Source organism: Diabrotica undecimpunctata, chromosome 8 (genome assembly GCF_040954645.1).
Source record: "Diabrotica undecimpunctata isolate CICGRU chromosome 8, icDiaUnde3, whole genome shotgun sequence".
Classification (NCBI taxonomy): Eukaryota; Metazoa; Arthropoda; class Insecta; order Coleoptera; family Chrysomelidae; genus Diabrotica; species Diabrotica undecimpunctata.
In genome coordinates this window covers 10,489,163-10,514,785 of record NC_092810.1, presented here as the reverse complement: position 1 = coordinate 10,514,785, position 25,623 = coordinate 10,489,163, and the positions used below count along the sequence as shown (strand labels likewise).

General features: G+C 33.4%; 1 protein-coding gene across 1 annotated transcript in view; it reads right to left on the bottom strand.

Annotated features, from left to right (window-relative positions):
* Window positions 1–25,623, bottom strand: part of ss (aryl hydrocarbon receptor spineless) — a 400,860-nt gene that overhangs the window by 6,489 nt on the left and 368,748 nt on the right. The window contains exons 3-8 of the mRNA XM_072542458.1: window positions 15,735–15,829; window positions 14,534–14,623; window positions 10,596–10,805; window positions 7,315–7,502; window positions 6,573–6,679; window positions 2,907–3,048 (exon numbers count right to left, since the gene is read on the bottom strand). Of these exons, the coding sequence (XP_072398559.1) occupies window positions 2,907–3,048; window positions 6,573–6,679; window positions 7,315–7,502; window positions 10,596–10,805; window positions 14,534–14,623; window positions 15,735–15,829 (832 nt within the window). The remainder of the gene's footprint in view (window positions 1–2,906; window positions 3,049–6,572; window positions 6,680–7,314; window positions 7,503–10,595; window positions 10,806–14,533; window positions 14,624–15,734; window positions 15,830–25,623) is intronic.

The window sequence follows — 25,623 nt, the reverse complement described above, 5'->3', positions numbered from 1 at the left end:
TTTGTCCATTTATTATCTGTCATTCGAGCCACGTGACCTGCCCAGTTCCATTTTAGTGTTGCTACTCCCTCTACTGCATCAGCCACTCCTGTTATTTGTCGTAGCTGGCGATTTGGGATCTTGTCTCGTAGTGAAACGCCCAACATAGCACGCTCCATCGCCCTTTGACACACACGGATCTTTTGAACTGTTCTCCTTGTCATGGTCAACGTTTCCGCACCGTAAGTTAGCACTGGCAAAACACACTGATTAAACGTTTTTCTTTTAAGGCATATTGGTATATCAGACGATTTGAAAATATGGTTCAGCTTGCCGAAGGCTGCCCAAGTCAGTCTTATACGACGGAGAAGCTCAACGGTTTGGTTATCTTTTCCTATGCGAATCTCATGACCTAGGTATTTATAGAGCATTACCTGGTCTATGGATCTTGTTCCTACACATATATCTTCGCTGACTACAAGATTTATTGTCAATCCCCCTTCTAGCGAGGAAAGGTAGAACTGATTTAAAAGTTCTTTGGCCTCATCTATCCTATCAGCTATTAGTACAATATCATCTGCAAACCTTAGATGGCTAAGCTTTTCTCCGTTTTGCTCTTTTACATATATATTCCAAAAGCGTAGTGAACAGTTTCGGCGATATGGTGTCCCCCTGGCGTACTCCACGTTGTATCGGGAATTTCTGGGTTTGACGATCACCCACTCTAACACTGGCTGTTGCGTTTTGGTATATGTGTTTAATTATATTTATATACCGATAGTCAATTCGGCATTCTGTCAAGGCTTCCAACATTTTTTGTTGATTTACGGTGTCGAATGCCTTTTCATAGTCGAAAAATATTAAAGCTAGTGGTTTATTATATTCAGTGCATTTTTCTAGAGATTTTTTATTACCAGTAGGTGATCGTTTGTTCCATAGCCTTTTCTAAAACCCGCCTGTTCTATGGGCTGATAAAATTCCAATTTATTTTCTAGTCGTTTCGTAATTATTTTTGTAAATAGTTTATAAATATGTGAAAGTAGACTTATGGGCCTGTAATTCCTGAGGTCGGTAGCATCCCCTTTTTTATGAAGTATGATAATTTCTGCGTTATACCACTGGGTTGGTGTTATTGCTTCCTGCAAACATCTAGTGAATAGTTTGGCAAGGACCTGCCATAATCTTTTTCCAGCCACTTTTAAGGCATCTGCCACTATTTCATCGCCTTCGGGGGACTTATTGTTTTTCATTTCTTGCACTGACCTTCGAACTTCATTGGGTGTTACGTCCGGTAAAATTTCAGATCCCTGATTGATTATCTTTGGTAATGATCCACTCCGGTTACATTGCTGTTCTTTGTATAGTTGTCTATAAAAACTTTCTATCGTGTTCATAATTTGAACTCTATCCTCAATGATTTGCCTCTGTTCATTTCTTAATTTGTGGACGTTTTTTCTTCCAATGGACATGCTCTGTCTGAGTACTTTCAAGCTTTTGTTTTCTTCTATTACTCTAGTTATTTTCATCGTATTGTATCGTCTCAGATCTTTTCTAACTTCCTTTTTAATTTTCTTATTCAAAATTCTTAGTTCATTTTGGTTATGATCCTGATTTTCCCTAAGTTTTCTTCTTTCCTTTAGAAGATGTTTTGTGTTGTGGCTTAATTTTTTGTTATTATTTTCAGGACGAGGACAGTATTTCTTTTCAGCTTGTTTTAATATTTGAGTAATATTATTGTTCATTTCATTGATGCTGATATTCTCTAAGTCGTGTGTATCCAAACTTGTCTTAATATTTTCTTCGTAAAGTGTTATATCTTCTGGGAACAGCCACCTTCCACTTTTCTTTTTGAGGATCATTTTTGTTCTTTCAACTTCAGTGTTAAAAGTGGTTTTTGCTCTAATTAGTCTATGGTCGCTCCCTGTTGAAAATTTATTCAATACTGTTACATCCTGAACAATATCTTATCTCATTGATATTATTACTACTTTAATTACTTATTCGAAATATAAATAACGTTTCCCGTAATGATCTGATACGTGTTAAAATCTATAGAGTTGCAGTAACTTTGAAAATTACGATTAGTTCTATAGTGTCGGTTGTGTTATTTTTTACGAGTTTGGATAAATTTAGTAATGGCACACCTAATTATTCCACGGAAAAGCGGGCTACATTTTAGTGTTTCAGAAAAGCAGATAATCATTATTCTTACGAAATATCATTTGGATCGATGAGTGGCGTTTTTGAAAGGAGTATTTACAAAGTGCGCCAGGAGCATACATCATCTGCTGGTCTCCCACAACCGAAGGAAAAAGCCTGAAATAGGTAAAATAGGTAAAAATATTGGGCAGGTACCTGTAAAGAATTATCACTGTTAACTGCTGTTGTATACAAAATGAGGATTTATTGATGATCATTCACAGAATGAGCGAAATATGGCAAACCCGCTTACAATTTAGAACCACACTGATTCTAACGGTTGAAACACAGTATAGGTAATCTACCTTGTAAGTTTATATGATTTAAGACGAACATTTTTCTAGTGTGACTCCGTAACCTAAAAAAATACCCAAAAAGTCAATAATAAGCAGACGAGTATTGTTTAAAAATCCTTTTGTTGCCTAACAACTATAATTATTGTTGCACAACATTACACAATACTTGTTTAACAATCTTAAATGTGCCAAAGCACAACTAATTTTCAAGTGTGCTTGAATTTGAACAATCTTCAAGCAATTCCGTCACATTAAATTCGGAAACCCAACGAAATAGTGATTAGAGATTGCGCTTTGTCAACAAATATCGAAATAATTTGTTTTTTGGCCCAGATGAATTTCAAAGTCACAATAAACAATGCAACAGTCAAACTTTACGACATACATGATGTTTATAGACAAAAATATTAAACAATAACAAATAAAACTTACATTAAGGGTCGATGTGTGCTTATGACGAAATCAGGTTTCGAATTTTTGTACACTAGTCTCGAACTAGTCTGCAACCATTGCCATTGTCCGTCTTTGTTCTGAAATCTATAGGCTATCATACCAGAAGCTCCAGTTTTTAATACTAAAAATGAATTAACATTAATTACATTATTTACATAACATAGTTTCTAACACTAATTATTAATTTTTTTTTGCATCAAGCTGTGGACCTTGTGGGTAAATCTAATTGCAAACCGTCTTTAAAAGTTAGTTCGGATTTTGGAATAATTTTAATTTACAATGTTATCTTTCTGGAATATTCTAGAAAATTCCAGAATGTAAAACATCTAAAAATTTGCAATGAATTAATTGGCTATGAAAGATTTTCGATGGTTCCAGAAGCTCTTCTAGAACAAAACACTAAAATATTGGCTTATGAACTTGCTATGGCTAATAAAAATTGTACCTGATACACTAGATAACTATAAAATGGCTACAAAGGACTGGTTCACATTATTTATGAAAAGACACGATCGACTATCAATCAGGGAGCCTGAAACTACGGTTGCAACCCGGTGTGCAAACGGTACAGAGCACAAATAAAATTGTAGCAGAAAAAGAAGTACACCAAGTAGAGAAAGGTACGTCAGGGGCGAGAGGGCAAATAGTTACTATGATCTTGGCTATCAGCGCTATAGGAAATCCGTTTCCTCAGATGTTCGTTTTTCCACGAGTGTTTTTCAAAGACCATTTTATCAATAACGGACCACCAATCTGCATCGCAACTTTCTATCGATGGAGATGGATAACATCCAAATAATTTTTGAAGTTTATTAAACATTTTCAAGGCCATGTGATATCTACAAAAGACCATCCTTGTTTGTTAGTTTTGAACAGCTTTGAATCACGTATTTTTATTGAAGTGCTTAATTTTTGTAAAGAAAATGGTCTCGTTATGTTGTACTTCTCCTCTCACACTTCCCATCGTCAACAACCTCTTGACAAATCAGTCAATGGACCTTTTAAAAATTTTATTTCGCTTCAGTTGATGATTTGATGATGAACAATGATGGAAATAAATCCTACGAATATTATTTCTAGATTTCAAGTAACAGGAATCGTGCTCTACAACAAAGACGTGATTACTGATGCTGACTTCTTGTCAAGCTCAGTTACAAATAGAGAGATGGCTTTTCAAAACCGCGCTGTCGAAACTACCCAGGCTGGGACTAGCAACGTCGAGAATATACAGTCACAGGAGCACCAATCAACGTCTTCTACGAATAAGAATACACCTGTCCACGGTGAGTACTCAACAAAATCGTCCCTATCCAAAAGCTGGAGAGAGGAAAATAATAAAAAAGGGAAGAAACCCTTTCTACCTTAGTATCCATTTTATTAACATTTATATACTTGTCTCAACCTATCCCCAGTTAATATTAACTGGTCCCCGTGTGGGTAACATTAATACACTTTGTACCATTATACAAAAATGTCAATTTTGTATCAATTGAAAAGTATCAATTCAATCAAAAAGTTATAATCTTAGAAAACTTTGAAATATATGAAAATATCATATACCTAGTAACGTTTTTTAATAGGAAAAAAATTTAAACTAAAATTGTAAAAATTAAAATAAGAAATTTGTCTCAACTTGCCCCGCTCTCCCATATATTGTATAAACATGCGGATGTTTGGGCTTTTTTAACAATTTCATGCAGCTATGAACTTTTGCTGACGATATAAACATAAAATATAACATTAAAAAAGAATTTAACAATAGAATAAAAACATCGGAGAACAAATAGAAGATCCAGAAGAACTATGGAGTGAATTTAAAAACCAAGTTAATGAAAAAACTTAATCAAGAAAAATAAATGGATGACAGACGACATCTTGAAATTAATGGAACAATGTCGACTGATAAAATCTAATGAAACAGAACATAGACACCTGCAGAGAAGAATAAAAAAGGAGATCAAATTAGCCAAAGAAAAATGAATGAAAGAAAGATGCGATGAAATGGAGGATGTAATATCTAAACACGACTTATTTAATGTGCACAAAAACCAAAAAAGAAATGAGTAACATATTTAAAAAACGAGTTCCCTCTGTACTCATTGGCAATAACAACAAAATTATTCTAAATGAGGACGAAAACAGAAAAGAATGGGAGCTGTATATACCAGAGTTATTTGGATGAGAGGAATAATATTGCCGATTTTTACCAAAACTGTACTGACGGTCTAGAAATTATGAAATGCGAGGTAGAACACGCTTTAAAAAATGCTAAAATTAGAAAAGCTTGTGGTTCAGATGATACACCAACTGAGTTGCTAAAACTAATAGATAAAATAATAGAGGAGAATAGTATTCTTAAGAATACTTCACAACAGAATTAGACGCAAATGCGAAGAAGATCTTGAAGATACCCAATTTGGTTTTAGTGGTCAAAGAAAAGATGTATTTGCATGTTTCGTGGACTCCGAAAAAGCATTCTATAAAGTACAGCATGTAAAGTTAATGCAAACACTGAAAAATATCGGAATAGATGACAAGGATATTCGTGTCATTAAAAATTTGTACTGGAATCAAACTGTTATCGTCAAAATTGGAGATAACTACACCGATGAAATCTCCATACAACGAGGAGTCAGACAAGGTTGCATTTTGTCGCCAACATTGCTTAATGCTTACTCGTACCAGTTTTTTTAAAAAGGCACTTGAGAGACAACCATATGGAATAAAAATCAACGGGAAACTACTTAATGTGATTAGATATGCAGACGATACAGTAATTCTGTCAGATAATATTGAAGGTCTCCAAATTCTGCTTGATCGTATTCACGAGGTAGGAGAAATGGGCATAAAAATAAATTTAAACAAAACCAAATTTTTAGTGTTTAGTCGTGACCCACATTCCGATGCAAAGCTTCAATTAAACGGAGTTCAAGTTGAGAAAGTCCACAAAATGACATATTTGGGAACTGTGATAACGGACAACTAGATCCAGATATAGAAATAAAACGTGGAATAGCAATGACTAAAACTACTTTTATGAAAATGAAGTGATTTCTTTGCAATAATCATCTCAGTTTAGAACTAAGACAAAGAATGGTTAAGTGTTATGTTTGGTCCGTACTTTTGTATAGTGCAGAAGTGTGGACGCTAAAAGTATCGATCATGAACAAAATTGAAGCATTGGAAATGTGTGTTCATAGACGAATGCTGAAGATACCTTGGTCAGCAAGGAAAACTAATGAAGAAGTACTAAGGAGCGTCAACAAAGATAGAGAAATGCTAAAGACTGTTGAACATCGAAAAATGTCTTATCTGATACATATAGTAAGGGAAAGTCGATATAAAATATTACAACTGATTCTTAAAGGCATCATAGAGGGCCGTAGAGGTGTATTAAGGAAACGGTTTTCTTGGTTGAGGAACATTCGAGAATGGACTCGGATATCAAATGCGGGACAATTATTCCATATTGCAGAAGATCGAGAAGCCCTCGCAATGGTGATCGCCAATGTCAGATAATTTTGATATGGCACGCGAAGAAGGAGAATGAACTTTTGCTATTGACTTTTACACACTTCGTTAGAACATTTTAAATGTATATGACATTTTAATAATAAAATATTTAAAAATATTGTTAATACTTACGTTCCTGATGGGCACTGGCTACATATGCTAAGTCGTCGTAATGTACCAAGTCATAACCTCCCATAGTGGCCAATTCATTGTCTGAATAACCTAATAACATTTTCCCTCTAAAAAAGAAAAAAAAATAAAATACAATAAATTCTATGGAAATTTAATATGTATTCATTGTTAAGTTCTCATATAGTTTATTTACAAGTGTATATCGACGCTTCAAAAGACATAAATGTCGTAGGAGCTGCAATTTGCAAAATTACTATATTCTGCAGAACTGGTATCAATTCTAGAAGCTTTGATTTACATAAAATTATTAAACATTAAGCAGGCCATCGTTATTCTTTCGGATAACAAAAGCGCAGTAGAAAAACTCCCACATTTCCGCCCTTATGAAAACCTTAACTAATTAATGATGAATATAATACAACACATTGGAGATATAACTAATAAAAGTCGATCAACTAGCTAAATTAGGTACTTCAAGAAAATATATATCAACCAACAAATGCGCACCAGAAAAATGGCATCAAATTTTAAATTTATCCTACTGACTAGTTATATAAAAAACAATCAGTAACTAAAACAATAACTGATTTTCAAATATTAATCACAAAAAATGACTCCAGGGACATGGTTTATGTTCAAGAATTAAAAATTAATAAATATCGATTTGCTGCTTAAACATGACGATATACACATAATGGTGAACCATATATAAAAACTCTAATCGTTAATGGCATTTATTTACCTTTGGTCCATAGAAACTAGAGCCAAATCTAGTTTGTGTTTGCTTTTGAACATGACTTCTTTTTGTGGGATTTCTAATAGTGATGGCGGTCCAAAAGGAGTACAAATTGCAAAAAGTCCTAAAGGAGGCTCTTCTGACTTACGGTTCTGACCATGAAGCACTTTCACTCTCCCTCGGATGTCTAAACGCTAAAAAAGTATTTATAATTAGAACATTTTTACTAGATTAACAAAAAAGAAAAAAACAAATAATACAAAACAATATTTATATTTTTTATTACAACTTAGTTTATTTTAGGATGTATAGCAAAGTTTGTCATACATTCTCCTTCTATCTTCATTTACATTAATAGACAAAAGAAATTGCGCCACTCTTCTTCTGTTATCTTTATCTAGTTTAGAATATATTTATAATTTCTTTTAACTTTACTAGTCAACATAGTGTACTTATACATTGCTTTTTCGTATTCGTCTCTCGCTTTTCTCCTATTTTTCTTTCCGTGGTATTTACTTTTTGATTATATTTTTATTATATAATAGTATATTGTTTTATTAAGAGTAAAAATGATGCTTTTTGTGACGACGCTGTACGTTTGAAGAGGCTTTAAGCAGAGGCACAAAAAGTCATTTTTTCTCCGAATAGAACATACTATTTTTTTTTCAAGCGTCGCAAATAATTTTTATATTACCATGGTTACTTCAATTGATTGTTACTGTAACTTTGATAAATAAGAATAATCACCGATTTGTGCACTACTCGTTAAGTTTTGTCAACGTTTGTGCTTATTGTCGTCCAAAAGTACTAGTGTTATGTTTGATTCCGAAGATCCCACGGCATCGTGTATTCCTCCAGATATTTTATGTACTCTAAAGACTGTAATTGAAGGTTTCCTACCAGGTCAACTAAAGAGACTTTGATTGTGAATCCCTGCAAGAACAAGAACTTGTTCTTATTGAATGGTCCAGGTTTCGGAGGTATCACTAAATATTGAGAAAACAAGTGTTTATATTAAATTATTTTTCTTCTTCTTCTTAGCCTTCTATCATCCATTTTTGAACATAGACCCCCTTCAACTCCTTCCATCGATCTCTATGCTGAGCAACATCTTTCCAATGTATTCCGGCTATTTTTTGATGTCATCTACCCATCTTATATGTGGTCTTCTCTTGGTAGTCTACCTTTGGAAGGTCTCCAATATTGTATTGTGACGTTACAACGTTGATCTTTTTGTCTAGAAGTGTGGCTTGCGAAGCTATATTTGAGTTTGGCAATTTTTCTTATGATATATGATATCCACAACTGTTGTTTTTGATCTCCCCCAGTTGTTCCACTTTCTATCTGACAGTCGTATACCCAACATACTCTTTCCATTGCCCTTTATGTTGTGGCTTGTTCGTTCATATTTGCCTAAGTTAGAGTCCAAGTTTGACATCCAGATGCCATGACAAGGAGAATGCTCTCGTTGAAAACTTTGCTCCTCAAGTATTGGGTTATTTTGCTATTCTCGAGTATACAACTGAGTTTTCCAAATCCTGCCCATGCTAGTCTTGCTCTTCTAGTAATTTCCGCACTTTGGTTCTCTTTGTCAAGTTTCAGAATTTAAACTAGGTAGATATATTCTTGGACTTGTTCAATTGGCATTTATCGTTATACGTCTGGGGTCGTCTGTGGTCATCATTGATTTTGGTTTTGTCATATTCATGTTTTACGAATTTTCACAGCTTCAACAACAAATTTTTCTGGTAGTACCAAATTTTTTAGCAGAACATTGTTTTGTCTAATCGTAAGCTTCTTTGGCCCTCAATTATGCATTGTTCAGTAATTTTTTCGGTTTTAACTGTCAACTATCCCATAGGCATTAAAAACAATAAAATTTTGTGTAACCAGCTTGTTACCCAAGCAACATACAGGAGATCTTCAAATCAGCGTACATTTGGAAACTGTGATCTTCATATTTGAGTTTACGAATACTTATTGCCAAGTTCTCAGACGTCTTTTTCAAGAACGCAGAGTATCCAACAGGAATAACAGGAATAGAAACATTGCAATCACCGCTATGGAGTAAAACAGCTCTTAATCTACGTTTCGATGATGGACGATTTCGATAAAGGGACGCCGTTTAGTAGATTCCTACTTAATTTTGAATTAAACCATCAAATCTTTAATGCCATTACTATAAACTAGAGTTTCTTCATGAATGAAATAAGCCACAACATTGTTTTACTTTTAAGTCGGGGTCCAAGCAACTCAGCAGCATCTTTGGGAACATTCCAGATCGCTTTACAAATCATTTATCTTTTTCTCGGAGAACAATTTTGGTTCAGTGTAATTTTCAAATACAGAGCTTGAACCCTAAGGTTGTATTTCACTTTCCTCTGACTCTAGTATGTCTCTTAATGTAACAGGGTGTTTAGCATAGGTGTTTCTGCATCATGAGGAAAAAGATGACTGGCTGAGTGGAGATTTGGGTATGCAATGCAATGGTTTGATTTTGAGTTAAATCCTTTAATACCACACGAGAAGAAGTAGCAATCGCCACTACTGTTCCTTTGCTCTCGTCATATTATAGGTACTCCAAAACAAAAAGTTCTTTTTACCATTAAACCAGTTTAAAATATCATCTGCACATCTTCTTAAAGCTTGATGGGGACCCAAATTTTGTTTTTATCATCAAGTTTTTATATATTTTCTTCACAACGGTGTTTTGCTAATAAAATTGTTGCTTTAACACTGTCTATTCATTACAGAAAACTAAAACGGTCAGGTTTTTCTGCAATTTAACGACTTAATGCTACGAAATTATTATGTAAACAAAATTATACAATTTACAATTTGTGTGGCCTCAGAATACGATGTTCTGTGTGTTTTAAAACGTCAAGTGCAAGATTTTATAACTTAGTCAAGAAAAAAATGAGCTAAATCTACATTTGTATGTGACAGACATTTTCTCATATCATTTTCGTTTCCAGCACAAAAAATTAGATCAGAATTAGTTGAAGTTATTCAAACAGCTTTCTGGTTGCACATGCACACCTGTATAACGAGTAGTAGGATTTTTTTGTTGCATGTTGCCGACAATGACTCTGTTAACATATTCCCAGGCTCAGTGAATCGACTAAAAAATCATAACTACGTAAAGTAGTAACATTTTTTATTTAACATTAGTTGTTTAATCGATGGAATTACAATAAGACAATTCATCAATGATGTATAGGTGCGTATGTATTATCAATATTTCTATATGTGTGTAGTAAAAGTAGAAAAAAATCAACTATGCTTACCAAAAAACCGGAAGTATTGTCTAAGAGACATCGGAAGCGCACGGTAAAACTTCTTTCTAACAAATGGCAATTTTCTGGCAGAAGAACATCTTGAAGACCCATATTGGATGACTCGGGTGGAAGAAACGAATTCCACATCAGTTGCCGTTGTAATTCTTCTCTATCTTCTGAGTGGACCAATTCGTATACAGACTGGTGGACAATGTCCGACTAGAAACATTGATAAATTTGTTATTATTATAAAATATAAATATACAAAACTGTGAATATACTTAGGCTGTCCAGAAAGTAAAGAAGGTTTTGGCATAAAAAATTAAAAACAAAAGATATCAACACAAAATTTTATTTACACAGTCACAGTACCTTAGGCTATTTTTTAATATAGTTGCCTTGAGTGTCAATGCACATATTGTATCGTGAAATAAATTTTTCGATGCCGATGTTGTAGGCTTCTACTTCTACGATGAATTTATTGTTGCAGCCTTAGACATAAGTTCTACGTAAATTAAAATCTTACATTTGAAAACCGAATCATACTGGGTTCTTTACATTTAGTGCGATTTACAATGGGCGCCCCCATTTCAAAATATTATAGGACAAAGAAGCGAGGCCACACAGTAACGAGACTTGGCTCATACCGATGTGATAGACAGAGGTAAATAGCGCGCAGGAAATTGCACGGTGGAGGATCAGCGCCGCGCGTGATGTGCAATAGTTCTTTACTTTCTGGACGACCCATACGTACCCACGTATGAATGAATAGATATAAAAGTATAATCCCTTTGAGCGCAGAAACATACAATGACACTAATTTAAGTAAAACAAATGATTTTATTGGAAAACTACTAGTAGAATATAGATGCTGACTATCTTCAACGTTGGTCAAGAAGGATGAAAGAGAGAACAACTCTAAGGGAATAATTTATTAAATTAAAGGCAAATATTAACGTTTACACTGCTAATAAACAGGGTGAGTCATGAGGAACTTTACATACTTCTACCATATGTAGAGTCCCTCAAGGAGCATATCATGTGGCCACTAAAAAATGTCAACTCCTCTTCTTTATTAATTAGCAGGGTGATTTGTGTAATTGACCATTTATTTCATTTTACTGTAGTGTTTATACAGCTCATTTGATTTTTTTAATTTTTGCATGATACAGTATACTACTATCAAGCATTCGACTGGTATTAGCTAAACTAAAAAATTCCAGGACTGGCTTTGGAAAAATTAATTTAGGGATTCGTATTAAATATTACACCCTGTATAAATTTTTTTTAAAATGCAATAAGTGATTTTCAAACTACATAAATAGCCAATGAAAACGACATATGCGACAATGTTGTCGCACTTTTATTAAATTTTAAGTGAACGATCAAATCTTACCAAAAATAGAACAACCATAATGAAGTATCAAATTATAAGGTATTAATTTAAACAAATCTTATAAATTTCAAACATTTTAATTAAAATGAGTTCCTGTAACATAATCTTATACGTAGAAAATTAACATCTTTACTGTCACTTTGCCTTATCTCTACGATAGAATCAATTGTTTTTCAATTTTAAATTTTTACTCATAGATCGTATTGGGGCATTATTTTCGATAAATAATAAATTAAATTGATTAAAAAGTCAAACCTCTTGTATCTGTTAGTTTTTGTTGATTGTAAATGATTAAAATTTTATGTCAAATAATAATACATTGCATCAACTGTACTAAATAAAAATAAATCTAAAAAAGTTTAAAATGAAGGTTGGCGTTGACTGTTTGACGTTTCTTGATATTTTATACCCATTGTCATTATTGTCATTATCAATTGGTATTTATGTTTACAAGAATACATATTTCTTCTGTCATATCTACGTTAAGTACATTGTGTTAGTTTTGGTAGAGCTTTTGTTACTTTCGTTCAAAATGCCACATCAGTTTTCGACCACAGAATATGCAGACATAATAATGTATGGGAATGGTAGGGCTGCTAGTAGAGAATATCGCAGGAGATTTCCTAATCGTCGAACTCCCAGTCATCCAACATTTGGGTCAGTTTTTAATTATTTGCGAGAAAATGGCACTTTTCCTAGTGGAACAACAGAGCGACATGTAGATGAAGGGCAGGAAGATGACATTATGGACGCCGTTACTATGAACCCTACAATAAGCACTAGACAAGTAAGTCGAGAACTCAATGTTACTCAATCAAAAGTAAGTAGAGTCTTACAAAAAAATAATCTATACCCATATCACATTCAAATGGTTCAGCGACTACATGCTGGAGATGAGATCGATAGGTTGGAATTTTGTAGATGGATTAACAATAATCGACTAACGCTATACAGGACACTATTTACAGATGAAGCCCAATTTACCAGAGACGGGAAAAATAATTCACGAAATTTACATGTGTGGGCAGAAGAAAATCCCCATGCTATTCGAGAACGTCGTTCTCAGTTAAGGTTTTCGGTTAACGTGTGGATTGATGTCATAAATAACCAATTAGTAGGTCCTCACTTTTTTGATGGTCCTTTAACAGGGCAGGTCTATTTGAAGTTTCTACAAAATATTTTGCCGAATTTGCTTGCCAACGCGAACGTTGCTATCCGAGGGATGTATTTTCAGCATGATGAGGCACCCCCACACTTTTTACTGGCAGTGAGACAACATCTCAATAATGTTTATGGCAACAGGTGGATAGGACGTGCTGGTCCTATTTCGTGGCCTTCAAGATCCCCTGATTTCAATCCCGTTGATTACCATATTTGGGGACGATTGAAGCAACTAGTTTACGCAGTGAATATTAATAACCGACAACAATTAATTGATATAATTATACATTGTTGTAATACTATTAGAAACGATCCCCAGAGTATCCGTAATTCAATACGTCAATTAACAATTCGGCAACAAAAATGTGTACAGGCTGCAGGGTTCCATTTCGAAAATCTATTTTGAATTATTTTTATTTTGTTACCATTATTGTCTTTTCCAGTTCTAATTTATGGGTTTATCATAACTATGTACATATTTTTAGTTTTTTTTTTAAATTGTTCTTCGTTATTGTTAGTAGTTACTGTTTTTTGTTATGCAGTGACTCAGTTTATCATTTCAATTAAAATGTTTGAAATTTATAACATTTGTTTAAATTAATTACCTTATAATTTGATACTTCATTATGGTTGTTCTATTTTTGGTAAGATTTGATCGTTCACTAAAAATTTGATAAAAGTGCGACAACATTGTCGCATACATCGTTTTTATTGGCTATTTATGTAGTTTGAAAATCACTTATTGCGTTTAAAAAAAAATATATATACAGGGTGTAATATTTAATACGAATCCCTAAATTAATTTTTCCAAAGCCAGTCCTGGAATTTTTTAGTTTAGCTAATACCAGTCGAATGCTTAATAGTAGTGTACTGTATCATGCAAAAATTAAAAAAATCAAATGAGCCGTATAAACACTACAGTAAAATGAAATAAATGGTCAATTACACAAATCACCCTGTTAATTAATAAAGAAGAGGAGTTGACATTTTTTAGTGGCCACATGATATGCTCCCTGAGGGACTCTACATATGGTAGAAGTATGTAAAGTTCCTCATGACTCACCCTGTATAATAAAAAATTCTGTCATTTTAATCGAGTTCTATTTTCTTTCATTAAAATGAGGTTTTTTTGAACTTTTTTTTTATTTCAAATATGTGAGGGTTTTGTAATATAGTTGTTGTATATTACCAAAAAGACAATTAACAAAAAAAGATTCGCAACAAGACGCAAAGAGATTTCAGAGCCAAATAGATGAAAATAAAATATTACGAAATTAAAAATAGGACGAGGTATTAGGATAACGATGTAAGATACAGCTTAAAGTAAAGCCAACAGGAACAAACGCAAAGGAAACCTTTTTGCTTAAAAATGTAGTTTTCAGATACTCACCTGATGAAATCCTAAATAACCTTCTATACTATGCGTTGCGAAGAAAACTTCTCCATCACAAGTTAAAATTATAAGGAATCCATTAAGTGCCTGAAATATAAAGATAAATATCATCAAATAAATAAAGGTAACAAAGAGATCATACTGTTCAAATTTTAAGATTCCTAATTATATGTACAAAGAAATTACTTCAATTCCTACTATACTGAACGGCAAAAAAGTGGCAACCCTATAAATTTCCGAAAATAAAAATTCATTGAAAGTTTAATGCACTGTTTCATATTGCGTCTCAAAATAAATATTTATTGCGATTATTTATGCTTGTTTTTGACGTTTATGTTGTTGTTTTCGTTTTCGTTTCTTGTTAATATATTGCTACAAGACGGAAGAAGAGGGAACAGTTAGAAGACGCTTCAATAAAAGAGGACTAATGGCAAGAAGGCGAGCTAGTGTTCTCGAAATACAACCCAGACACTGTAGTAACCGATTCATTTTTGCTCGGTAACATCAACACTGGGATATACAGGATTGGAGCCAAATTCTCTTCAATTCAATGATGATTCGCGGATCTGTTTGAAGTCTGGCGCTAGCCGAGAGAGGGTTTGGAGATAGACAAATCAAAGATATGTCATAAGATATAGTTCAATTCCAGAAAATTATTAGTTGGTAGCCCTTAAAAATTAAGGATGAATCGGAGTCATTTTCACTACTTTCTTTTGAATGTTTGCTTGACTGTTGGAAATTAAAGATCTTTCGGTAATATAAAGTGATCCAAGAAGTAAAAAATAACTTTATAAATATTACAATAATAATATTGGTTTTGTCAGATAGTTTTAAAGCAGACACGTTTTGAGAACAATTTTGGACACCAATACTATAGCTCAAAATTCATTCACAAAACACCACTTTAGAGGACATCTACTGGCTCAGATTTCCTAAACGAAAGGCTCTGGCTTCTAGCAAGGTCATCACGAGTCTTATGCATATATATATATATATATATATATATATATATATATATATATATATATATATATATATATATATATATATACTCTGATTTAAAAAAGAAAATCTCCAATTTCTTAATTTGTGGCAACTTTACGTGTAGATCACTACTATAGTTATTCTAAATTCATTATTCTTTAATTAATGATATTACAATCCAAATTTAAAAGTATGTACTTCAAAATAATCTTACCTGAAGAAACATTTCTCCATCTAGAGGAGTGTGGTCAAAGGCTGTGAGATCCCGCTGGCGATGAAGGCCGTCATCTTTATCTTTGTGCATGACCACTGAAACAAAATATTGCCCAATTATATAATCGAACATTTTTTTATTGATATAGTAGTAATATGTAAAATATGTATATCTAATTTTAATATCTAAAATTGCTTAAATTTGCAAAAACTGGCAAGGCTATTCTTCTTAGGCACTGAAATCCCCTGAAATTTAATTACCTGAAAATAACCTGAAATTTAATTTATAAAATATATAAGTATTATTACACATCATTGATACAAAATGAAAAAAAATATATATCAAAATAAAAAAAGTAAGTTTTTACGGTGAATTTCAAATGAACTCAATTTTTTTGAGGTTTACCATACTTCCCGGCCAGTGAAATTATGTAGGTACTCATATTTCGACGAGCTACCCGAGATTAAAAAAAAAGAGGCTTCTAGTTACAATGGAAGCCGAAATAATGTAAATTTTTCCTACGTGTTTCAATTTGAAGTTCAGATCTTGAAAAAAGAAAAACGGAGCAGAAACAGTTATCCCTTCCACTTTTCTATGTCGATCTTTCGAAAGTACTTTTGTTTTGAAGTGCTGTAAGTTTCGAAAAATTTGATGAATTTTAATTGAATAAATTTCAATATAAAGTTTAGATTTTCATTAAAAAATTTACTTCTTAATGTTTATAACCTAGGGAGAGAAGGTTTTTCTTTTTTAAATGTGAGTTTTTTTACCAGCCATCCAATGGTCGTACGTACAAGTCGGTAGCTTAAAAAATATAGAAGTTATTACAATTGTTTATAAGTAAAAAAACATACCCCCCTTTTAAAAGTTTATTTTGTAAATAATTTCGATAAAAACGCAATATGCATTTAACTTCTGAGATAGTTTAACTCTTAAAGAATCCTATGAAATTTGTTAAATGTGTCTAGCATCATTAATAGAGCAAGTTCAATAGTTTAAATAATTAGCCTCAGAGGTAAATAAATTATATAACTTTTGAACTATTTCACCGAACGGGGGGAAATTTCGCACAAATTTAAAAGAAGGTAATTCCTAGATTTTCAAATGTATTAATAACGTTTTATTTTGTTAATTAAAATAATTAATATAATTTATAAATTAGTGCAAACACCTGCTTTTTTGCAAATATCTCCGTAAATTAATTATTAATTTTAATTTAAAAAACGGGAAAATAAAGATATTCTTTATATAAAAAATGATATAAATATTGTTTATGTAACATTGTAGCATTTGTAAATTCCTTGATATATAAATTTCTTGGTATATATTGGAATCCTCTCGTATATGTATTAAATTGAAATCCCCTCATATATGAATTAAAATAACGAAGAATTTTTTCCATGTTTCTCAGTTCTTATCTTTCAAGTTAAAACCCAAATAGTATTTCGTTCTATTTACGTCGCCATCGAGTCGATAATAAACCATTTTATTGTTTGTTTATGTCACAGGCGCAAATTCTTCGATATTTTTCTTTGATAGTTAAACCGACCGATACTGCGTTTTAAATAAATATTCCCGTTAAGTGTTTTGTTTATTCCAACTTATGAGAATGAATTTTAAAAGATAATTGCTCATTCTCGCTGGGATCGCTGCCAGAGGCAGTTGATTTTAGCGTGGGTCCAAATTGTTCGTCAAATTTGAAATGTTTCTTTGTTTTTGGTCTTACGTTATGGAAGATTAGGGGTTTTGCAATTAATTGTGCAGTATGTGTTACATTATGTGCAATGGTTTCAGTTTTATAAAAATGTGCCGCTGTTTGGTTCTATCTCACCTATGTTTGCCGCCGGCTGATCATTGTTCCAGACCATTGAAGCAGTTTTTTTTGTTCGTGTTCAGAGATTTCCCTTCCAGTTCTACCGCCAGAAATTTTAATAGATCCAGTTCCCGACCCCAGGCATTATGCAGAGTGAAATTTAGTGAAATTCAAGGTAACTTTTTTTAAAGATAATTTTTTATAGTAACATTTGTAAGTTTTGTAGCAACAGAGTTTGTAAACGGCTGGGACACATGTAAGTTTTTCTTTGTATTTTTGTATTTTGCTACTATTGATATAATATTTTTGCATTGTCTATTTTTGTAACTGTTTGTAGTGATACACAATAAATGTTTAATTTGCTTTTAAATCATTTTATTTATTTCTCTCTCTAACCCCCGTTTTTGAGTCTAATTTAAAAATATATATTTTTTATTTTTAATAATTATTTCAATAGTTACAACTAGCTGTTGTAGTCATTATAATTTGGCACTTCAAAGCGGCATCCTTTTTAAATTGCTAGAGGTGTTTCCTTTTGTTTTGTTTGTCCCAAGAGATTCATGTAAGTATCCCTTTGTTCCATTTTTTGTAGTTACCCCAATCCAACCCCCTTGTCATTCTACTTATCCACGATTCCAGCTCTCCAAACAAACCCTGAGTGCCGTTCGCACAAGGATAGATTATTTTGCTTGCCCTATCTCAGCCCCCATAGTTTCTGTCCCTAATTTTCTTCCCCTTGTAGTAGTACCCCATGTGGTAGGCAAAATATAATCGTTACAAAATATAAGGGAAAAAACTTACAGACAAAAAATCAAATTGTGACCATAAATAATGTTTAAAAAAACCCAAGTATATACGAGTACTTTTTTATCTATTCGTCATCTAGTAACCAGCATCTATGTCTTAAAAGCTTCAGATATCTGCGAAAAATTTTGCCGTGAAATAGATGATTTTTGTATAACCAGACTGGGCTGAACTGTCTGTGATTATAAGTTTGTCATCGACATTCTATTTTATACAGAATTTTTAAATTTGTTACATAGTTTTTTCAAATTCAAAAATGATCTAGCGTGTGAGTAACTGTGTTTTTCGTACTGTGTTCTTAGTTTTTTAATAAATGCGTCATGTTTCTATTTTATAACAGAATTATTTAACCTAAAACCTCATAACCTCACTTATACTTCATCACCTTCTGTTAATCGGGATATGTACTATTAAACTTGTTGCTCCAATTTTTATGAAAAGCCGTAATGTAAATATTTTCTTATTAGATTGTAGTGCACGAACGTTACCTGTGAAAATTGCTACCATTTCTTCATGCTAATTTAAAATTAATGACTAATTAAAATATCCATTTAGGAGTACGTGTTGATCTACCGTTTTCCAGAGTCGGATTTAATAGAAAGTCTCTGGAAGTGTGCACACTACATAGAATTACATAATGATGTATCGTCTCAATCAATATAGATACTAATCTTAACTTGATTTTAATGAAAATTGTTAGAAATAGACGAATATATTAATAATATTTTAAAATATAAAAAAACACACCAAAAATGTAAGGTAAATAAACGCCTCAACAAACGCTAGATTTTATTTTATGTTTAACCGCTTTAGTTACAATTTATATGACAATATAGTCCAATAACGGTATTTTAGAATGTATTTTATATGGTGGAACCCCATCTTCTTATTGGGGAGCCGTCTCTTGCCGTCTTTACTACTCCATTTGTTGTCATTCAGCTTATATGATCGTTCTATTCTACTCTTCTATTTCTTACCCAGTTCTTGATGTTCTCCATCTTGCATCTGTTTTCATCTCTGCTGTTTCTAACACCCTTTTTGTCCTCTCTATACTAGGTCGTGTATCTGCCGCGTATGTTATTATTGGTCTGATGACTGTTTTGTAAATTCCGCCTTTCGTTTCTTTCCCGATATTTTTATTTCTCCATATTCTTTCATTTAGGCAGCCTGCGGCTCTGTTTGCTCTATTTACTTGATCGTCCACTTCAGTTTCGAGTCATCACTTGTTTTATTATCTGACCTTCCAGCTCCAATTTACATCTTAGTAAATTTGCTGTTGTGACCATGCATTTTGTCTTTTTTGGGGAAATTAACATGTTAAATTTTTTGTCGTCTTCACTTTGAGAGAGTCGTACTGCGTCGTCTGCCTAGCAGATTATTTTAAGTTGTTTTTCTCAGATTTGGTATCCTTTTTTAGTTCTTATTTTTTATTATTTTATCCATAATCAGGTTGAACAATAGAGGATCCCATTGCTTTTATTGCCATTGCCATGGCTTTTACTTTTCTTGTGCTAGAAAAGTGTTTTGGTAGATATTTTCGATCGCTTTGATTATTCCTAGAGGAATCTCTCTTGCGTACAATAAGTGGATAACGTCCTTTAATTTGACCTAGTCAAATGCCTTCTGACGGTCCACGAAACAAAGATGCTGTCTAGACTTCCTGCACTGAGTATATTCATTAAGAATTTATTAATTTCATACTTTGATTAACATTACTATTTTATTCTTCAATAATTTACAAAACTAGCTTGCAGTTTCAATTGATCTATAGTTGGCGTTATTTACACTCTCCACACCTTTTCGTAATTTAGATATATCATCTCCACAGTTGTATATTTCAACATCTCCCACTGTTGGTCAGTTGGTCTTGAGTAACGCTTTGACATATTAATTTTATAGTTCTCCCATTGACTGTGGGTTCAACTGAACTACTTGGATTATACCCCATTTATATACATTGCTTTCAATTTTGATTTTCAATTTTTAGTATTTTAATTACATAGTCGGATTTGTTCTTTTCTACAGTATTAATAGTGCTTGGTAGACCCTTTTATTGTAGTCAACGACCCACTGTCTAACATATTGTTTAGTCTTAGCGTTCCTCGATGTTATCGTTTTCTAATATTTCATTCCCAGCTATCTTCTCTGTAAAACAAATGAAATGTTTTATCTAATTTGTAATATAATATAATATAATCCTATAGACAAATTAGATAAAACAAATAATGTAGTATACAGCAGTGTGAAGCTGAGTATATTGGTGAGACCGGAAGAAATCTTTCAAATCGCATTATTTCTCACAAAAGTGATTGCAGAATTAAAAAAACCATCTTGTGCTTTGGCAGAGCATGTAATCGATAAAGACCATATTATGGATTTTGATAACATTAAATTTTTAAGTAGTGAAAGTAATAAATTCAAAAGAACTTTTTTGGAAATGGTTTGTATTAGTAAAAGTGATAATAATTTAAACAAAAGATCAGAAATTCAAAATCTAAGCAAAATTTATAATTATATTATTTTTTTGTGGTTTATATAAATAAAAACTGTAAAATATTACATTTTGATTTAATTTTCCATATATTTTTACATTTTTTCAGACATCTATCAATGGTGAATAAATCTTCTTCTTTTTTGCTACTAAACAAAAAAGAATTTTTAAACAAAATTATATTTTTGTCAATATAATTGTCAAAAATAAAAATTTTAAGTTGGCATTTATGACATTGAGGCCTTATTGTAATTGGTCGCTATTCTAACTTATTTATAAATTCAATTGTTTTTGTGTTAAGAAACTTTTTCAAAATTATATTAAAATTTCAAAGAAACATTTATTAGATAAGGACATTTTAATAATAATTCTTTTTGAAATATGTTAGCAGCAATTTTATTAACCAAACGAGTTAACGAAAATTTTTTTTTCTTTCTAGTTCAACTTTGTAAGATGTTTTGTCTTTTTTAGCAGCTCTTGATAATAATTGTAAACCCAATTGAAATCTCGAGATAATAAATAGTTAACCAATTGAGAGTTGGACTCTCTAGCTTACTCTAGCTGTAACTTTATTCACTTTAACTGAAAACATTACTCGTTTATTTTTTACAAAGTCTAAACACATGCTTTACGAGTTTCCTGTATCTAAACATTTGTATCAACATATGTACACTTCATGTTATTAACGTTTAATACAACAGTTTCCTTTTATATAATTGAAATCGACTAATAAACACCAGTCCAGATGCATAATTTAAAAAATAATACGTGTCTCCTTCGACTAGCAAGCAGATATTAATATTCGATAAGATTATAATCTCGCAAAAAATTGACATATCAGGTGCACCGCAAAATATAGACAGAGACACTTTCAGTTTGAATAAATTTCTACCAATTACTGACGTTGAACGGTGTATCATTGGCTCGTAGATGCATCTGTCAAAAAACGTGCCCAAAAAGACATTGGGACTCTTAATTGGAACTTGAATTTTTTTATATAGCTCTTACCAGAGGAATATTAATTGTCAGTATTTATTGTTAATATCTTTATATTGGCACATGAGTTCATTGATATGCATTGGTATGTTAATTTCAACGGTTGTTTGCCTTTCGAAATATTAATTTCGATCTAGAAGATGGTGCGGAAATTACATTTAATATTTATTGGTTATATAAATATAGATTTTATAAAACAAAAGATATTTAAATATGTCAAAAGACCAACAAATAATCTTCCCTCCTTGACACTGTAAAGAAGCAGGCAGATTACACTTTTTCTCACAAATGTGAGTGCTTCTTCTTTTTACAGTAATAACAGCACCAAAGTCAGAGTGAGAATATTGACCGAGAATTTTTTGGTTCGAATCAGGAAAAGTGGTCGATTATGAGGATGGTAACAATGTTAGTATATTACAATGTAGATTGCTATGCGGATCACATAGTACCGATTAAAAGAGATTTACACAGTTTAAAAAAGGAATTTTTGAAGATTTGCAAGGAAATATTCTAGAGGCACTTAAAGTCTATTTGTTTAAAACTGGCAGCTCATTACCAATGCAAATCTTCAAATAGAGGTTAAGGTTACCGTGAAGGCCATAAATCATTGTCGTATGTATGTACTTATAACCAATAAAGTTTTTTTTTTAAAAATTACGAGTTATGCTTAAATTTGTTAAGTTACATATATTTTAAAAAGAGATCCCATGAAATTAAAAATTCTTAACACTAATAATAATAAGAAAATAAAAAGCACGAAGTTGTATCTTAGGCAAATAATTACCTGTATTTTTTGTCCGCTTTTTAATTTCCTCACGAAGCAATTCTTAATTTAGTACTATTTTTGAATTAATAACACATATCTATACTATTACATTCATAGTTTCATCAAAATCATCCAGCCTTCATTTATCACGTCCACTGCTGGATAAAGGCCTCCCTCAAACTCCTCTATTCTTTACAATTTTGTGCTCTTTGTTGCCAATTTTTGGTGATAGGCTTGATGTCGTCAGCCTAACGTGTAGGTGGTACTCCTCTACTACATTTGTCTGCTCTTGGTCTTCAATTTGTAATTTTGCTCGTCCATCGTGAGTCGTGCATTCTCGCTACGTGATCTGCCCAGTTCCATTCCAGTTCCGCTATGTGTTTCACAACATCAGCAATACTTGTCCTTCTTCGCAGACCTTCTTTCTTATTCAGTTCCGTAACGTCACTACCAGTATAGACCGTTCCATTCGTCTCTGCGCCTTTCTCAATTTCGGTTAGAGTCATAGTTTCTGCCCCATAGGTCATGACCGGTAATACGCATTGGTCAAATACTGTTCTTTTGAGGCTAATTGGTATGTTGGTCCTAAGTGTGTCTCGCAGTTTTCCAAAGGCTGCCCACGCTAAAGTAATTCGTCTTTGGATTTAGCATGTTTGGTTATCCCTGCTGATACTTATTTCATGACCCAAATAGGTATATTTCTCTACCAGTTCTAGAACTGGTGGTGATAGAAGAACATTCATAGTATACTTTTTTTTTCATTAGAAGATAATCCTTTATTAATGACTTGAACGAATTTGATAAATCATGTTAGGGGTACCTTCCTACTTGCTGACCGAGTAAGGGAAAATTGTGACGAATTGAATACTGTCCGTTTTATCAGTTAGCAGTTCAGTAAATGTGTCAAAACAACATAATCGTTTCAATTTGTTGCTGCTAAACTTTTTTTAAATTAAGAATATACTATTTTTTTAAAATGATTCTAGAATATCGAAATACTCATCAGGAAGCTCAGGTCCAGCGTTGTGGAGAAGTTTAGCTGGAGGGAAAGGAACTTTTTTAATGGGAAGCCTAATGAGTATTTGCCCTCTATGGTTGCAAGGTGTTTTTAGTGTTCGTTTTGCTCTGTTGTTCGAGCTAGCTATGGTTCTTAGGACATACTTTCTGCTGAGGGTTAGGATTCTGTCCTTTATTGGTGTTATATTGGCTAATATGTATATGTGAGCTGATGGATACGACCAATCCTTTCTCATGCAGTATCTTAATATTCTGCGTTCGGTGGCCATGATGGAGTTGAGTTGGTGGGTCTTCAGAGAGACATGGACGCATGCCTTGTATTCGACGATCGGTCTAACAAAGGTTTTGTATGTGTGCAACAAAGTTTTATAAGCACAGTTTACCGGACAGCACTTTCAGGAGGTTGAACCTCTGCCTCATCCTATCTAGGGTGTCCTGAACTTCGGCCTTTCAGTTGAGAGTCCTTGTAAAGCGAACTCCCAAGTAGAGAACCGAGGTTCTGAAGATGAGGTCTTCTCCTAAAAGTGATATCCGGCCCCGGACATCACGACAATAGGGAGATTTGAATAGTATAGCTTGTCTTTTGGAGGGATTTATGGTCACTCTCCATTTGTTGCACCATTTTATTACTCTGTCGAGGTAGTTTTGTGATCGTTCGAATACAGACCGTTGTTGCCCGCGCTCTCTGTGTGAGCCCGAGGTGAGGATGGCCGTATCGTCAGCGAATAGTAGGAGAGACTCCGATCCTTGCTGTGGGCGGGGGATGTCACTATTGTATACTGTGTATAGTATTGGAGCAAGTATTGAGCCCTGGGGTACTTCAGCTTGTGGAGTGAAGGGAGTGAATAGGTGGTCAGCTATTTTGATCCTGATCGTCCGGTGAGAGAGATAGGAATTGATTAGCTTAACGAAAGGTGTGGGCAGTCCAGCGAGGTGGAGTTTTTCAATCAGGCCTGTGTGCAAGACCTTTCCAAGTGTTTCCTTTCGTTAATTGATTGTGAAATGAAGGTTGTTGCTTCTACCAATGCATTTTGTGTGGAATGTCCAGCTCTGAATCCAAATTGGTAATCTGGAATTTGGAAGAAAGCGTATAGGAATTCTACGAGTCTCTCCTTGAGTATCCTCTCGTAGACTTTACCTAGGGTGCTCAAAAGTGAAATGGGTCTATACGATTCAGGGTTGGTGAGGGTTTTCCGTTTTCTAGGGATCATAACTGTACTGGCTACCTTCCAAGGAATAGGAAAGTAACTCAGTGATAAAGATGCATTGATAATATTGGTGAGCAACGGGATTATATTCTGTGGAAGATTTTTGAGGCATCTTCTGTGGATGCCATCGGGGCCAGGAGATGTGTTTTTTCCTATATTACACATCTGCCTGACGGTGTCCTCAGTCACAGGGGCCATCATCGGGTACGGATGTGGTCCATCATGTGCCTGGGGGTAGTAGAATATGTCTTCCACTCTCCGCTCGGCGTCTTTTTTGGATCTTTCGCTGAAATTGGGGTTATTTGGGGAGATGAGGCTGGCTTGTAATGTGTTTTTGAAAGCTTCGGCCTTTTCTTGCGGATTGTTGAGTATGACGTTGTTTACTATGAGATGAGATCGTGGCTGACTTTTTTGTTTCGTTAGGACTTTGACTTGTTCCAGAATGAAGCACCATCTCGGTAGTCAAGGTCGGCGGTGACACGCATCCACTGTTTTTGTTTTAGCCTGTTCACTTCCAACCTTATAACCGCCGAGAGCCTGTTGTACTCTGTTTTGATGAGAGGGCCTCTGAATCTTTTATACTCTCTGAGTATTTTTCGTTTGGTTTTAATTTGTGCGATGATGTGCGGTGGAAGAGTTGGAGTATAAGGATTGTATTTTGTTTTTGGAATAGCCAGGGCTGAGGCTTCTTGAAGAAGCTTCTCAACTTTGGAGATCCCTGTGTCAACTTGGTTATGTGTTGACATATTGCCTAACTCTGGGAGGTTCTGGTTAATATATTCTTGTTAAAATTC